General features: G+C 39.0%; 1 protein-coding gene across 2 annotated transcripts in view; it reads right to left on the bottom strand.

Moving 5' to 3' along the window:
• Nucleotides 1-1828: 1828 nt before the first annotated feature.
• CUNH11orf74 (chromosome unknown C11orf74 homolog) overlaps nt 1829-18797 on the bottom strand; it is a 59480-nt gene continuing 42511 nt past the window's right edge. For both annotated transcript variants that reach the window (XM_029209311.1, XM_029209312.1), the window contains 2 exons: nt 9990-10129; nt 1829-2066 (listed from right to left, as the gene is read on the bottom strand). In XM_029209311.1, coding sequence (XP_029065144.1) covers nt 1908-2066; nt 9990-10129 — 299 coding nt within the window. In that variant the 3' untranslated portion in view covers nt 1829-1907. The remainder of the gene's footprint in view (nt 2067-9989; nt 10130-18797) is intronic.

Genomic DNA, 18797 nt, shown 5'->3' with positions numbered 1-18797 from the left:
ATATATATATATATATATATATATATATATATATATATATATATAATGGAATACTACTCAGCCATAAAAAAGAATGAAGTAATGTCATTTGCAGCAACATGGATGGACCTAGAGATTCTCATACTAAGTGAACCAAGTCAGAAAGAGAAAGACAAATAACCATATGATATCACTTATATGTGGAATCTAATATATGACACAAATGAACTTATCTAGGCAACAGAAACAGACTCACAGACACAGACAACAGACTTGTGGTTGCCAGGGTGTTGGGGGGGGCAGGGGAGGAATGGATGGGGAGTTGGGGATTAGCAGATGCAAGCTATTATATACAGCAGCAGTCCCCAACATTTTTGGCACCAGGGACCAGTTTCGTGGAAGACAATTTTTCCACAGAGTAGGATGGGAGGGGATGGTTTGGGGATGATTCAAGCACATTACATTTAGTGTGCACTTTATTTCTGCTATTATTACATTGTAATATATAATGAAATAATTATACAACTCACCATAATGCAGAACCAGTGGGAGCCCTGAGCTTGTTTTCACTTGCCACTCACTGATAGGGTTTTGATATGAGTCTGCAAGCAATTGATTTATTATGGTCTCTGTGCAGTCAAACCTCTCTGCTACTGATAAACTGTATTTGCAGCCGCTCCCCAGTGCTGGCATCACCGCCTCAGCTCCACCCCAGATCATCAGGCATTAGATTCTCATAAGGAGCTCACAACCTAGACCCCTCGTGTGTGCAGTTCACAGTAGGGTTCGCGCTCCTATGAGAATCTAATGCCGCCGCTGACCTGACAGGAGGCAGAGCTCAGGCGATAATGCGAGCGATGGGGAGCGGCTGTAAATACAGATGAAGCTTTGTTTGCTCACCTGCCCACTGCTCACTTCCTGCTGCGCGGTCCGGATCCTAACAGGCCACAGATGGATACTGGTCCATGGCCCGGGGGTTGGGGACCCCTGATATATAGAATGGATAAGCAAGGTCCTACTATATAGCACAGGGAACTATATTCAATATCCTATAATAAACCATAATGGAAAAGAAAAAATAGAAATAAAATATATACAGTCAAAGAAAAAAAAGACTAAGTACAGTTGATGTTACTGATTCCTTCAATGATAAAAGTTACTTCATACATACTATTCCCCCTTCGTCTGTGCCTTCACCACTTTTTCTCCTCCCTTTAAAGCATTCGTGGGTATTTTACACAATTAGCACTTCCTAATAGTTTCTACATTCTCTAGTTGTCTTCTCTATCCGTGCCTTGCCTTCTCAAATGATACTGTAAACTTCTGGAAATAGAGATCATTCCTTGTACTTTGTAACTTTCCTCACACATGGCTGAACAGCAATAACAAAGTGCAAGAATTTAACATATGACATATAATCAATTCTCAGACGCTTTCTTTTTCAGTAAAGTCTTTTCCCAATCAATCCTAGAAGCCCAACCTCTCAGCACTCACATTCATACCACCATGTCTGGATAGCTGAGACCAGTGACCTATCACATAGTCAGTTCTTTGTGTTTTGCATGTTCAATTGCTCTTCCTCCCCAAGGAGGCGGGATGAAATTTCCAGTCTTTGTTACAATACCCAACATTACCTAGTTTCCGCACTCTCATCAGATGGACCCTTCTGTAGGCACTGCTTCCTGCCCCCATTTGCCACCTCCATCTCCCCCTACCAGCCATGGATGCAGCCATGTGACAGAAGAGAACTCTGGAAGGGTAGAGTCTCATAAAACCCTATAAAGTTTCATCTCCCTACTGACAAATAACTCTGATAAATCAACGCACACACAAATTTCCACAAAAGGGATTATAGTAGGTATATATTTTATTCTAATGTTGCTCGAATAAGAACAAAATAAAAATAAACACGAAGATGTCTTAGTGGATCAGTCCCGGGGTTTCTCTAAGTCTGTGCTCTTTCTCTTTCGCTTGCATAGCTCTTTGATGGTATCTATCTCTGCAGGAGTGAACTTGGGGGTTAGCATCACAGCGTCATAATCAAATTCTTCATCAACTGAGAAGGGCCGAACTTCACCTCCGACTATCTATAAAAGGTAACAAAGGAGGAAAATAACATATAATCATTGTAAATGAAGATAAAGTTGAAAACATAAACTCTCTATTAATATTTAATTAAACTTTTTTTAGAGTTCAGCACTCTGAGCTGATTAAGCTGTTTTTAAGTAAAGGAATAAATTCAATTATTCAATTTGACCTAATTTAAGCCTCTTAATATGCCCCATTTGTACCATCCTGCATCTGAATGAATATCATTAACTAATTCTGCCCACGGCAAGAAGAATCAGAAAGTCTCTCTTGCACACATTCATTACATTTTTACCATTTGTAGTGTTAGGGCTACAGGCATATGGAAAAACTAAGAGTTATATTCAAATGTGAGAAAATATACCTTAAGATTTTGGTCAACCTTAAGGACACTTTTACCATTTACTAAAAAAGACCTGTAGCAATAAAACATCATTTTCCAAGATAAAAATACTCTCTGCTTAATATACTTACTTCTTCAGATAATACTTGGGCCAATAGCAGCAGGAATTAAAACACATAGTAGCACCCTAAATTAAAAAGTCCAGGATCCCTTCTTCCTACCAAGAATTTTTTAAATATTACAGAATTTATCTGCAACTCAGAGTAGCTGCAAAGAGATGTAATAATTTTGTATCTACTTATTCATAATCTGTCAATTTTAAAGACTTCCTAAATGAAGGTAGATTAAAAAAAGCATATCTTCCAATAAACAGAAGAGATTTAATGCCTTAAATCTCACTGTATCACCCCTTAAAAGGCCTCTCCAAAAGGAAATGGTGTGTGATACAGTGAAATCACCCAGCACCTCTGTGTCGCTCTCTATTATGTATGGTGATGCTGAAATAATTGAAAAGGATGGCTTATGCAAGAATGAAAAAAATGCCCTGAAGCTATAATCAGCTTTCAATATTCTTGCATGGAAAATGATCTCATTTAGGTGGCTTTTGCAATGTTCTTGAAAATGGAGCATCTAGCTCAGCAACTGTGTACTGTTACCAAAGGTGCAAAAAACCAAAACAAAACACCCCAAAACATGAAAAGTAGGTATCTCCTATCTGTTTAGCAAGTTGCATCTTGTAGTTGGGTGTGCAGCGCTAATAGCAAACACCCAGCCATCTATCATCCTTTCTCGGTAAAACCAGCACGAGAACAAATTTCAGAGACTTGCTCACTTCCTCTTTGTTAGAAAGTGTCTGTGTGCTTTCCTGACAAAGGTAATGATGGGAGCTGCCACTGAGTGAGTCCCCACCACGCACCAGCCCCAGTACTAGGAACCGTGCAGGCATTAGCAGTAATCTTCAAACCACCCATCTTACAAAGCTCTGAAAGGTTAAGTAACTTGCCAAGGCTACACAGTTAGTAAGGAAGAGAAGCAAGATTTGAATCCCGGGCGACCTGTAGCTAAAGCTTCACCTTCGCAACAAAAAACACCAGTAAAGATCGACCTTGAAGTTTTCACTAAGCCAAGTCATAGCTCTTTGGGAGAAAAGATATTTTCTAAATAAGCTAAAAAATTCTCACAGCCTATCATAAAAAAATGCACTCAAAAAAAAAAAAGAGAAAAAAAAAATGCACTCGAGGATCCACATAATACCATGACTATCTTTAAAAGAGCAGCTGTACCCTGGAAGCAACTCAGTCTGCTGAGTGGCTAATCTGTCCATTTAGGTCACTTTCTGAAAATTAAATTTATCGTCACCACAAAGTGACAGTGGGGGTAATATGGCTAAGACCAGCTCAAATGAAGAAACACGGACACAAGGACACAGTATGCTCATTTCCTGAATAGAAGCATCCTCGCCGTCTCTAACTCTATCCAACAGTAAGCGCTGAGGTTTGCAGGCCTGGTCCTGGCAGAAGACGAGAAAGAGCCCCCTCTCTGCCAGTGCTTCTGTCTGAAGGCATTCTTACTGTCCATGGACACCTGGCTGAAGACCTGCCATCCACATGTCCACCAAGTTTCAGGCTGCCCATTGCACTAGGACTTTGAACCCTATCCTGAGGTCTCTAAAACCTGCCTAGACCTTACTAGCCACGCTCACTAGATGCTGTCACTTTGCCTTCACCCAGCTCCCTCTGAGGCTGGAAAGCAGGTTCAAATTAGACAAATCCCTTTGCTGAGCTAAAATCCCAGCGAGACCATCATACCACCCTCCCCGCTCCCTCACCCAGCCCAAGCAACCCTCACATGCCCACCTCCCTGCCCTCTACGTGTTCACTCTGTAAACACTCACTGAGTGCTTAATGTGAATTAGATACCGGGAACACAAGGATGAAAAGAAGCAAAATCTGTGCCCATGAGGTTTCATAACTTCAGGGAGAAGACGGAAGTAAATGAGTGATTTCATTATCATGCTCCATGCTCCCCAACAGAGGGATGCAAAAAGGGCTAAAGGAGCACAGAGGGTAAAGTGCTGAAGCTTAACTTAGCCTCAACTGAGTATGGCCACTCTCCAGAAAATCCTACTCACCTCCCCACTCATCACCCCACTCAGGACCCACCTTTTATCAGCAACGCAGACAGACTAAGGCTTGTATGTTGAACTTCCAGACTCTCTGACGAGGGCTGACTCCTGTGACCAAGTTAGTCCTTTCTCCCAGATAGGGTCCAACCCACCACCTTCTTACTCCTCTCCCTTCCCCACGGTCCCCATACACCTTTCGGCCATAATATCCAACAGTATGGAACTAGAGATATAGAAATTTATCCTTAAGTGAAAAGTTTTTTATTTTCCTTTAAGTTCTTTTTCATACACTGAAATTTTTCTCTATTGTGGAGCATGATTTCCTTCATCAGTCATTTGTTATTAACCGAAACAGCAACAAGAAATAAGTTTCTAGCTAGCCAATAAACATATGAGGCCAACACAATAATTATTCATTTACAATACACTTAAAAATATACTTATAAATGTCTTCAATTAGAAACTGAGTTATTAACAGCAGCTATCATTGTTAGATTAATTCCTTAGGCAATCAGTTAAATGCTGAAATATAAAAGCAAGAAACCAAGAATAATAATAATTTCATATCTGCAATGCCAAAATATGATACTCAAGACCTTTTAAAACATTTTGGGGGTATCACTGTCTCTCTATCCTGCAAGGTGGCCAGTACATCTCTGGATCAAAATGTCAGAGGAATAGTCTCCTGCAATCATTCAGATATATTCCATTCTTTCCGCAAATGTTTATTAAAATCTAGGCACTGTGTAGGTGCTGAGGATACAAAGATGCAGACTTGTATGAAATCACAGAGAAATGAGATAGACACATCAACAGATCATTGTAGTAAAATGTAGTAAGTACACATGGTATAGTTAGAAGGTGACAGGAACAAAGAAGGAACACCTAACCCAGCCCAGGTTGGAAGGCACTGGGAAGGATTCAGAGGAGGCTTTCTGGAAGAGGTGCTGTCTAAGCAGAATCTTCAAGGGTAATATTATTTAACAAGGTTGAGGGAAGACGAGCTTTGCAGACAAAAGCAGGTCTCATGAACAGGCCAAGTCAGAAACACACAGAATGTCACATATGTGTATCTGCGAGTAGTTCAGTGTTGTCAGAGCAGAAAATGTCAGGTAGAGAGTGGCAAGAGACGAAGACGGTGCCAGATCATGGCAGGTCTTATATGCTACTTTTCCCAGAGATGATGAAAAGTTGCTGAAGGACTTTTTGAAAGCAGGTAGATACTTGGTATCTGCATTTCGAATAAATTCCTTCCTTCATTCAAATGTTAACTGAGCACCTACAATGAGACACAGGCGTGCAGAGAACAGGAGGAGACCCTGCCCTCTTGGAGGGTACATCAAGAAAGATCACTCTGAAGACTGAACAGAGGGTAGATTGGGAGTCAGTAGACTAGTCAGGAGCCTGCTGAAGCAGTCCAGACAAGATAATGAGAACAGGGCATTGAGAGCAGGTATTTTAAAATATTAGAAAGTGAAATTAACAGCACTTGATGACTGATTTGGATATGGAAGGGAAGCTCAGTTTTTAACATGTTGATTTGAATGTACCTCAAGGAATCCAGATAGAATTGTCAACAGGCAATTGAACCCACAAAACTGAAGCTCAGCAAAAGGTCTGAAGCTGGAGATACAGATTTGGAGACATAAGCACAAAAGGTAGTAACCTATAGATGAAAACAGATCCAAGTATGCAAGTGGGAAGAGCTGTAGGTTTAGCATGGAACCCTAAGGAATACCAACTCCTAAGGGAAGCATGGAGGGAAAACCCCCAAAGGAGGCAGGGAAAGAACACTCAGAGAAATACACAAAGAATCTGAGAAGAGCTGGGAAGAGAGAACCAGTGGACCATGAGTGTCAGGGAAAATCAATGGTAAAAAACACAGTAGACAGTCCCATTAAAATAAAGGCTGAAAATTGTCCATTGGGATGATTGGCAATGATAAAGTACCTTTATTCTGAATATGTCCAGGCAGGTGATTAGACCAAGGGCATTTTGCAATGAACTGAATGAGGAGTGAGGGGAAAGGAAGCAGAGTCAACTAGAGGAGTCGAGTCTGTTGGTTTCTGAAGTCTGTATGAAAAGGGAGAAAAAAGACCAGACAATAGCCAAGGGGGGTCCGAGGTAAAGGGAAGGTTGTTTTTTCTTTAGTTTTCTTTCATTTCGTTAAGGATGGGAGAGACTTAAACATGTTTACATGTTGAGGGCAATGAACCAATAGAGAAGGAAAGAGACAAGGACCCTAACCATCTTATTATACCAGAAAATCACTCCCTGTAGCGAGGAAAGTTTCCTGATTATTTGTTCATTCAATACTTATTGCATGTCTCCTATACGCAAAGCACTGAATTCGGCACTAGTTCTGACTTTTTTGCATTTTAATTAAATAACCTTATAGAGACACACACGAGTGAATGTAGGGTCTTCTAAGACAAGGGGCATATATGTAATTCAAAGTGAACCCTGATGTACAGTGCAGTTCAGAACACATCACTGTGATCTTCAAAATGAAAGCTTTTCAAATACTGTAAAGCTGCAGTTCTATTTATGCATTTCAGCTGTTGGCTACTGTGGCGTACTTTGGGAATTCTCTTCTTTCAAGTTAGGTTCATTTTGAGGTTCTAAGATATAAGGCTCCAAGTTTTTTAGATTGCAAACTGAACTTCTGACTTATTTCAAAGAGCAGAATTTGTGCAATGGAACACCAAATCCCCTGCTACGAAACAGAAAACAACTGTGAATTAAGTTATTAACTTGTTATTTTTGCCTAAGGAGCTGAGAGAAACACGTGGATTTCAGGCGTCTAATTTCAAATCTAATTGAAATCTTTTTGTAGCCTCTCAGGGAATAGAATTTGTACACTATTAGAAAATTGCTAGTTTTCTTAAAATTGCTCACGTGATTTATTCTAAGAGAGACACTATTACAGAAGGAATCATTTTCATTCATAGTACCATGTAGGCAAATTAAAGTAAATAGAACTAATGCTCAAATCAATAATAGCAGCATTTAGCTGTAGGTTATCTTACACAGTAATATGATAAATAAACTGTCTGTACCTCTCCCGTTGCAGAGCACAGGCTCCGGACGCGCAGGCTCAGCGCTCACGGGCCCAGCCACTCCGCGGCATGTGGGATCCTCCCGGACCGGGGCACGAACCCGTGTCCCCTGCATCGGCAGGCGGACTCTCAACCACTGTGCCACCAGGGAAGCCCTAGAGTCCCATTTTGAATTGGAAAAACAGGCAATCTCCCATTAAAATACTACAAAAGTTTCTTCAATGACCTCTTCTATATTTTGGGAAGTAGGACAAGAACTCAATTTTTCATCTTCTTAATGTGAATTCTTTTTGTTCAGTAAAGTTGTTCAAAACTTCCAAAATTCATCAAAATAGAGTAACTACGGCAAGAAGTTATTCACAAAGGGAAAGTGGAAGGCTCCTGAAAAACGTTTGACTGTAAGGAGGAAATGCACATGTATAAAAGCAGCGATAAAATCAGGAAAAAAATTAAATGGGTCCAGTCCATATCAGGAAGTTACGGATTCTCATTAGGCAATTAAGATGAAGTCAGGACATCCAGGATAAGTTTCATCTTTTGAGATTGATATCACAGAAAGCAACTACCATCTCTCACCCAAAATAGCCCGTTGCATGTGCTGGAAGTGATTATGTTCTTTTACCTACATTGGGTATTTTAAAATAAGATTAATACCATTAAACCAAGGCAGAGTTGGTGTGGTATTGTGACTCTAGACAGTCTGAAACATTTCTCTAACAAATAGTGGTTGGAAATTAAATTCCCACCCAAAATATTACTCTGGATCTTTAAAAAGCAGCAAATTATTCATCTATGTCTCATTTTTGCCAACACAAAAATTGTTCATATCATTTTGATTCGAACACTGAAAAATGTTCACATTCTCTGGAAAGAAATTTATACTCCTTTTAAAGATACAACCATACACAGGGTCTTCACTAGCATTTTACTGGCTATATGATTGATTCCAGAAATCATTCTTTTTTTTTAACCCATCAACTAAAACCATTTTGTAACAATTTCTATAATGGCACTAGGTGCCATTGAGCACTGACTGGTCCAATAATTTGTATGGTCACAACTGAAGTCAAGAACATGAACAAGTCTTTAAAAGAAACTGATTCCTGCTAGAAATCACCTTGTAATTATAGTTTCTTAATACTCAGGGAAAGCAATCTATAATTCAAAAAGCGCGTTGAAAAGTGGCTATCTCCGCAAGTTTATCTGGTAAACAATTTGGGGTTTAATATAAGTCTGCAAGCATCCTAGATAGACTTCTGTGACGTCAGTGAACAAAAGTTCTATGAGAAAAGGGCAATTTAAAATTGAAATGTGTGGATTACTTCTGATTGAATGACTGCTTCCATAACATCAAGTGACAAGACTAGTACCCAAACAACTAAATAATCACGAAACACCCTAGTGTTTTTATTAGGAAGCAATAATAAAGAGCCCCTAACAAATTCTTGTGCCCGATCCCCTTTCATGCTAGAGTAATAAAGGTGATAAAGGTCACTACCAAGCACCATCAGCAGCCTTGGTTGGCACATGCTTGTTAAGTAATTGTAGATGAGTTGAAAATGACGGTGAAAGATGGCTTTCAAGTTGTGCATTTGGGAGCGTTAACATGTGGCAGATTCCATTCTCCTGTGCTGGTGAAGCGCATGTCTAGATGACATTTCCCAGCCTCCCCAGTGACCAGATAGGAACATGAGACTAAGTAGTTGCCAATGGAATGCGAGCAGAGATGAAGAGCCCTGAGTCCTAAGCCTTGGGGGAACTTGCTGCCCCCATGCACTCATCCCTTGCCCCTGCAGGTAGGACGGTGACCTGACTTGGAATATGCACATGAGGACAATGTCCTGAGGTTCAGTGGAGATCCAGAGAGAAGGAACCTGGGCCCTGGTAACCCCAGGGAACAGAAGCACCTGCTCATTTTAAAGGCTCTCTACAGACTGTTACATGAGAGAAATAAACTTCTGTCTCCTTTCAGCCACTGATTTATTGTTGGGATTGCCTACTATAGCAGCCTGGCCTTACCTTAACGAATGCAAAATGTTTTTAGGACCTTGGAAACAATAATAAAAAGAAAAGTGGCCAGTGCAGACTGAAAGAGATAAGAAAACTTTCCATCCTTTCTCTTGCGGAGTCCCCAAGTAGCACTGTCCCTGTAGCATGGCGAACATCATGACACAAACATAGTTTCCACGTAAAAACATAACTGCTCTCTCTGTGTGTTTAAAAAGGATTAAAGGAATGAGACGGCAGTGAGAGGGACCCAATTAAGCAACCTGAACTGTAAATCTTCCCAAATCTCAGAAAAATACAGAAGCACACAGGTATAGTGGCATTTCTCTGAAAGGACTAGTTACAAAATCAAGGCAATTTCAAGAGGATTGAATTCCCTGTGGAGTACCTCTTCCCTTTGTTCCCCTGCTCCTTTTCCAGTGGGCCTTGGCTTCACTCCAGAGGTAAGAGGCTGGGCCACGGAAGGAATGTAAGAAGGAACACTCATGCTCCTGTCCTGCTCCACCTCTCCTGGAAGCAGCAGCAAATCTGTCGAATACAAAATATTTCACTTGATCCCTTCACCAAGTCCACAATTGACCTAAGTCATCTAAAAGTCTATGATAGTCAAAAAAAATGAGCAAATATGCTCAAGTGAAGTAGGTCCATTTCACAATGCCTGTCCCCACTTGGGAACTTGACTCAAGGGACTCTCCTTTGTATAAAATAGAAGTCGTCAGTGCATTAGTTTTTATTTTATAGTTGCAATGTTACAATCCAACCAAAAGGTCTGGGAGAAATGTTGTTTTGGGAATAACTTGATCACGCCTCTCACCCTCAACCCAATTTCTACTTCTACAGGAAAATAAGTCAAGAAGATGCTACTTTTGCCTCATTTTGCCATATTTTCCTGAGGGGGTGAAGAGAAAGAAAATGGAGTGCTGATTTCATCCTGTAACAATATGGCAATATTTCAAAAAAACATATTAAAAAACAATGATGCCAGAAGGAAGGAACTTTAACTTCCAGCAGAAAAATGAAATACTCTGTCATACTCAGAACGCATGGCCTACTTCTCAACGCATGCAAACAACAACAGTGTGTTTCCCGCTTGTTTAGCACAATCACAAGAATTCAAAAGCCAATCTTGGTTTTCTGATCGATCCATTAGAAGTGGATGTGTTTCCTTATTTTTGCACGTGTGACAGAACATCGATGCATCACAGACAACTGATGACCTTCCGCAGCTTTCTCTGAAGAGAAAAACAAACAGAAGCACAACAGGATCCCTCCTCCGTCTGTCTAAGTTTTCGCAGGACCAGAAGGGCTGCAACCAATAACTTGCAGCTGGCGCAAGATGCTGCTGCCTGCTATTCAATGATGATCCTAATTAAGACACTAATTAAGTTCTCAGTGGAAGTGATTAATTAACAACAGGCATGCCTTGGTTGTTGCCAAGGGCAGCATGTATGGGGAGAAAACTGAGCAGGTATTGATATTCAAAAACTGAAACTTATTTGAAATACGTCTCTCACCACTACAGCTATCACCTTCACAAAAGACATGATTACAAAATTCTTAAGACTTCAGCAACAGGGAACATGGCAAACAGCCTAGAAACTGAGCACGTGGGCAGGGGGATGGTGAAGAAGGAAGTTCTACTATGATTAATTGTTGAAATCATAGAATATGACCTGATTAATTAGGAGAAATAAAAACAATAATAGCCGGCATTTTACATGCATGAACTCCGCCAATCCTCTCAACAACTCTGTTATTTCCTCTTTTAGAGGCAATGAGCTCTAACACTGAGAGTCACCCCAGCCACCTCACTCATGGCGCCACAGCTGCAGTCTGTCTGCGGAGCCCGTGCTCCTAGCTCATGATGTCACATCATGAACTTACTTTTAAGTAAGCACTTTCACCACATATATTATTTAAAATCTATCAGATTGCACCTCCAAACTCAGGGCCAAGAAATGTCACTACAATAGCACATTAGCGTGATTAGTAAGTGTTCAGGGCATTTTACAATTTTATAACCAGAAGTAATATTTTTTAAATATATATTTCTTTTTAAATTTTTTTAAATATTTATTTATTTATTTAGGCTGCGTTGGGTCTTCGCTGCTGCGTGCGGGCTTTCTCTAATTGTGGGGGAGCAGGGGCTACTCTTCATGTGGTGCCTGCGCTTCTCATTGCAGTGGCTTCTGTTGCGGAGCACGGGCTCTAGGCGCGTGGGCTTCAGTAATTGCAGCACGTGGGCTCAGTAGTTGTGGCGCACGGGCTTAGTTGCCCTGCGGCATGTGAGACCTTCCCAGACCAGGGATCGAACCCGTGTCCCCTGAACTGGCAAGCGGATTCTTAACCACTGCGCCACCAGGGAAGTCCCAGAGAAGTAATATTTTTAAATTCAATAAGGTTGGTGGAAAAACTGGCTTTCTAAGGTATTCCTTTATGAGTCCAAAGCTAACCTCCCTCACTGGTTAGGGGCCTGCCAACAAGAGAGGCAAGAAGAGAAAGGTTCAAGCCTCTTAATGTGAAAACCAATATCTACCATACCCATTGGCTGCCAGTGCAGACATCCCTTTGAATGTGAAATCAAAATCAATTCTGCTTTCAGAGCTATTTAAAATCTGATGCACAGTACTGTGCACCAAGAGGGACAACTCTGCAATTCCTTTGCTTAAACTCTTCACATCCCTCATGTTTGCGAAGAAGGTAGGGTTTTCAACAAAAATGGTTTATTTCATAAGAATTCCACTGCCATGGGTACAATTCTTTCAAAACAATATGACTCAGTATCCACTGCATTTCCCATTCCTGTCATTTGTTTCTCCAGTGTAAAGGTAAAATGCACAAACGCATAGCTGTTGGAGCCTAACACGACACCTTATATGTAGTAAATTCTCAGCACATACTTGCAGAAAGGAAATTAATTTCCTGCATCTCAACTTTTAAACTGAACAGCAAGTATGAAGAGCCTACCTATCCACAGGACATTGTGAATGATGCAAAATATGTATAGTCCTTTCCCTCAAAAACTAAATTTTTTTTTTACAGGAGTAGGATTTTTATACATAAAATCAGACAATAGTCAACACAAAAATTGAACTGCTTTAACTCTAAATAGGACAGATTTATAAAAGTGAAACCAATATGCACACGAATAGTCTGATAAGACACAAGTTATAAAGAAGACACAAGTTATCTTTTAGCCATTTTATAATCACTGATGGGTTATTTAAATATTCATTCTCTCAGGGGGAAAATGACTGTATTCATTGATGATGGGGAATGGAATTTCTGAAGTTCTCTGCAAAGCTTTCCCAACTGAAATCTTATCTTTAAGACACTTCATCTGACCTTATTGTTTCTAAAACAATTAGTTTCCTTCTTAGCTAAATACCACCATCTTGACTGATGTGCTTTGTAGAGTTAAGGCACCTCTCGATAAACGAATCTTGATGTTGGACGGCAAGCCTGGTTGAAAGCATTTCAACCTCTTTCTCAACTACCTGACAAGAACGTCCAACGTTTATAAACTATGTGTTTGTGCCATTTGTCTTTCTGCATTTAGCCAAAGACCAGCAAGTCAAAGGCTATAATCATGTAATTTAATACAACATTAAAAAGTAAGCCATCTACCTGACATCTGATAATCTAGACAATAATATTTAGTCTGCCTGTCATATTTATAAAAATTAACCAATCCATTCCTTTGGTGCCATGTAGAAATGGCCAAAATTTCCTGAAATTTCGGGTGTTCCTCAAGACCAAAAAGGATACAGATAAGAAATGCACTCAGGCCTCCTCTGCACATAGCTTCCAGCTATGATAGTTTATACCAGGTGGTTCTTGTTCTTAAAATTTTTTGAAGACCCCAAAGAGCTTTTGTTTATGGGAGTGATATCTATCAATATTTACCATATTAGAAATTAAAATTTCAAATATTTGCTTATTGAATCATTAAAATAATACTATCATATATTAAAATAAATATTTTTATTTAAAAAACCTCTTTTTCAAAAACAAAGAAAATAGAAGAGAAGCACTGTTTTACATTGTCTGAATCTTTTAAATGTCTGTCTTAAATAGAAGAACACTGGATTCTATATTTGCTTCTGCATTGAATTTTTGGAATATGCTGTTTCAGTTGATGAAAATGAAGAAAATCTAGTCTCACACAGATATGTAGCTGGAAAGGGGAGGACTATTTTAATACTCTTTTTATATAACTGGGGATATTATTCTTTGATACACACTAGATATTGACAAATGATAAAGTTTTTAAAAATAATTTCAATGTGCAATATGAAACCCTTTCAGTAAATTTTTCATACTCTTATGTTAAAATCCATTGGTCTCTCTTACATGTTGAATGGATTACGCTCCTGTGCATGATTTTGTAACATCATATATTGGTTATTTGGAAAATGGTGGTTCACTGTGTTATGCAGATCTTTCAAATGTTGACATATTTCATTATGCAATATAAAAATCACATTAGTTAACATTACCAATTTTATCAGAAAAGGCTTTAAATATTGGGAAGCTGTCAAGCTCACAGTACTGGATGTAAGTTTTCCAAAAATCCAATTTTCACTTGATCCATTGCCAATTTTATCATTGGCAATGAATACTGTCAGCTGTTGTCTTGTAGAGACGGGCTCACTTCATTCCTTTTTGAGAACTATACTTTGTCAGTCATTCTTTCAAGTAAAAACGTTGATCCATGAAAGAAAAAACAAAACAAAACAAGTTCAGCACACCCCTCAATTGCACAAGTGTTTTTTCATGAAAAAGTGTTTTTCATTTTTTCATGAAAAAATTTTCATGTATTTCATGTATATGTGAAATACAACTGTTGTATTTCAGTATGCAGCAGACGAGGTGTACTCAAGCATCAAGGTTTAATAAAATTAATAATTTTTACCACTTCATCAAGGACATTTGCAATGGAAACTGGCATTTGCTTTAATTACAAATTCAGGACAGTGAAGATTACAGTGACTACTAGTATAGTTTGGTGCTTCTACCTTGATTCACACTAAGTTACTAGCATCTTTACCCATCATTGCTTTTGCAACATCAGTGCAAACGTCAGCTTATTTGACCTTCAGAACTTGGGGTTTTCCAAGGAGCTCCCAGACCACATTTAATATGAGTCTGACCCTCCCACCAAGAACATTAGAAAAGCTGAGTAAATGATAAAAAATCAACTACTTAAAGGCATTAGAGAGCTACCAGGGAAGCCCAGAACTTGAGGGGCCAAGATCCTGGAGAGAAGGAAAGTAGTGAAAGTGAGTCTAAGAGTCTAAGCTGTTTTTCAACTTATGGCATTTACTGATTTGTAAGCAGAGGCCGAAAAACCAACAAGTGAAGAAGAAATAGACTAAGAGGCTGAGAAGCTCAGCAGAACTACCAACAGGTTCACAGTGCTGTGAAGATAAAAAACAGAGTTTGGGATCTCCAAGAAGGAGGGGCTGTGATTTACCTTGAAGGGCTACACCCTAGCAGTAAGCAAGAACTAGAAGTAGAGCAGCCCTCATAAAGCCTGAAACCCAGTCACCAAATCAGCTCAATCCCATATTGGATTAAGATGACCTATGACTACTCTAACTGCTAACAAAATGTTGAAGAGAAGCTTTTCTAAAACAAGATGAAGATAATCATCCAGAGCCTATGTAATATTTTATATACAATGTTCAGCATTCAAACAAAAATTACCAGGTATACAAAGACACCAGATCAAAAGGGAAAATTAATAATATAAATGGACTCACAGGACATCTCAGTTATTGGAATTATGAGACAGGAACTTTAAAATAATTGATTAATATATTCCAATAAATATATTACAAAAATGGAAAATTTTGGCAGGGAACTAAAATCTATAAAAATAGATATTCCAGACCTCTTGAAAACTATAATAACTGAAATATTGATGGCTTTAACATCATATTTGATACAATTCAAGAAAGGATTACTGAACTAGAACATAGATAGTAGAAAATATTTGGACTGAAGAAAGAAAGGAAATAAAAAAGGATGGAAAATGCAGGAAAGAGCATAAGTGATATGTGGGACATGGTGAAAAGTCTGGGCACAGGTAACATTTGAAGACGTAAGAACTGAGAATTTCCTAACATTTACAAGAATCTACAAACCCCAAACAGAATACAAAGTTAACAATGCCAGGGCATAGTGAAATTACTGACAAACAAAAACAAAGAGAAAATCATAAAAGTAGTCAAATGAGGTAAAAAACATATTACCTTCCAATGTACAACCATCAGATTGACACTTGGTTTTTCGACAGTTTTCAATAGAGGAAAAATTAACACCATAACAGAACAGAATAACATCTTAAAAATTCTGAAAAAAAATAATTACAAACCTAGAATTCTCTACCCAGCAAAAATAGGGGGCAATGAAACAATAATATGATAATACTCAATTACTCCAAAATAGGCAAAAAATGAGTGAAGCACATATAACTTGCAGGACAAGTAGAAAACAAAATAGTAAGATAAGAAATTTAAAGCCAAATATATCAGCAGCTACATTAAATGTAAATGGATTAAACACACCAATTAAAAGATGAAGTTTTATTTTTGCGTGTATGTGTGTATGTGTACATGCATATGAATAAACCATTCAAGAGACACATTAATGAAAACTTAGAGAAAAAAAATAACTGCAAAATAAATAAAAGTGGAAATGTAAACAGAGGAAGATTACTGCCCATCCAAGGGGAAGGTCAGGAAGGTCAGGGAAGAGTTACTTCATGGGCGGAGTTGGCATTTGACAGTGATAATAAATCATATTCCTCTACTTTAAATACAGAGATAAAAGAAAAATCCACACAGGAGTCAAAAAGATGGGGATCAAAATATGAGCTTTATAACTAACAGAGCTGACTTTGAAAATAGAGCTTGTCCTGCAGTCACAATTTGCCCTCTTACTTATCAAACTTTCCTTCCAAGTCTAGACCTTGGACTACCCCACCTGCCAGGGAGTCTGCACAGATGACATGAATCCAGCCATGTATAAGGAGAACCTCTTCACATCCCTAGAGCCCTTAGAGTAGGGGCTCAGAGAGTGATACCTCCAGACATTTGTCTAGAGATGGTTCTCAGCTTCAAATGCATGTTAGAGTCACCTGGGAAGCTTTAAGTACTGCCAATGCCCAGGACACACAGCAGACTACTGGGAAAGGATCTCCAAAGGCAGGATCCAGGTATTGTCATTTTTCTTTAAGCTCCTCAAGTGATTCCAATGTATCTCTCAGGTTGAAAACCACCATGTAAGGCAGACCTGGGTCCCTTTTAAAGTGTGTCTACTATAAGAAAGGTGACACAGGCACAGAAGAGAGGACATACACCTTCCAAACAGCATGAACCCAAAAGAAGAAACAAAATGTCTCATCTATACACATCAGTTTTTTCCCCTAATCTCTCCAATTAGATAATGCCTTCCTTTACCCTTGGGATACATAAATAGAGGAATTATTGAAAGGGTGGAATTATCATCCCAATTCTGTTCTCTTCTCAGGAATGGAGTGGAAGCATATGGCTTTCAAGTTTGAATTTAATAGATGGATAAGTTTGCACATTAAAAAAAAAAATTGGAGGAACAGGGATAGAGGAACATTTCGAAGCAAGGATTTTTCCCTCTCAATGATCTTTTAGTGGTCTTTGAAGTAATGAGAGAATGATTTTTAACAGTCCCAAGTGGAAAGTAAATGAAATGCCTAAACTCTATGTTGGCTGAAATATGCCATCTTCTCCTAGCTCAGGACCTTTACACACACTGTTCTTATGCTGTTCCTATACTCTCTTACCCACCTCTCACCCAGTTAATAATTACTCATCCTTTAGATCTCAGGCTCTCAGCACTTTCTCTGATCCATGGACAAATTAAATTCCCCTGCCATATGCTCTCATGAGATCTAGAGCATATGTAATTATATATTTGTGATATGTCTGATTCTTCCAATAAACTATGAATTTCCAAGGACAGGAACCAGATCTGTTTTATTCTTTATTTTATTCCAGGATCCAGTCACAGTTGTTAAATATCTTTGAATAAGAGTCCAGGTCATTCATAGGCTACATAAAGCCTTAAAGTTGCAGATAAGGAAAGAATTTTTTAAAAAAAGAGGGAGAGAGAGAGAAAATGATGCCTTCATTAGAACTGGGAGTACTGGAGAGATTGCAAATGAAAATCAAATAAGGCTGCCAATCTTTGTGCAGGAATCAGTTGCCCATTTTCATCCAACACAATCAACCATAGCATAAGTATACCCACTGGTCAAGAAACTTGTATAAGACAGTATAATTCTGAAAACTAGGCCTCAAAAAAGTCTCTTTGACCTTCTGCACTCATCCAGAGAACATGCTGGGCCAACTGAGGGCGTAAAAAATAAAGACGACCAGAAGATTCTTCCTACTCCAATGGCCAAAGCATAATAACTAATACCTATTCCAAATAATAATCTTTCCAGGTAACAGTCTGGAGCATGACAGTAACTAACCATCAGGTTAACTATCTTATCTCAAAGGAGGAAAAAATGGTTAATGTGACATCAAATAAACACAGGGCACCAAACTCTGTGGCCAAGATTCCCTCCAACAACAGGTCAATAGCACAGCACTGAGTTGTCTGCTTGGAAAAACTGTCTCCACCTGGGCTGCCAAAACAATAAGCCAAATACCGGGACAGAAACAAGTGCCTGAATCTTGGAAAATATTTATGAAAATGAAAAAGGTGAACAAATAAAGTCAGTGGTAGAAAAACAATACGCAACTCCCTTCCTTGTTGCCCCAAGCAAATCTGTTGCTTAAACAATAACAACAGAATCTAATCAGTAAACCCCTCAGCTGCCAAAATTATACAAGCAACTTGCCTGTTTAAAATGTCACATTTCCCATCTGATATAAATATTTGCCTTCTGCTCCATTCCTTAAGTGTAATACAAATCAGGCGCAATCTAAAATTCACCCTGGCACAACTATTTCTTTTTTCTTTCCTTTCAAATGACCCAGATTGTGCATTATGAAAATTGTGAAGCTTGGTGGTCTTTTTGGTAATTGGAATAGATCACTGAAGCCTAGGTTGCTTTTTAGCCTTGGCTTTTCACATTATTTTACACCTGGGAAGGTCCTGACTAGCTCATCCAAGTCCACTGAGACTTGGTTCAGCCTCCGTAAGC

The sequence above is a fragment of the Monodon monoceros genome, unplaced genomic scaffold (genome assembly GCF_005190385.1).
Source record: "Monodon monoceros isolate NGI ecotype Baffin Bay Population unplaced genomic scaffold, NGI_Narwhal_1 Super_Scaffold_7, whole genome shotgun sequence".
Classification (NCBI taxonomy): Eukaryota; Metazoa; Chordata; class Mammalia; order Artiodactyla; family Monodontidae; genus Monodon; species Monodon monoceros.
The sequence above is the reverse complement of the archived record's forward strand: the minus strand, read 5'-3'. Positions and strand labels throughout refer to the sequence as shown.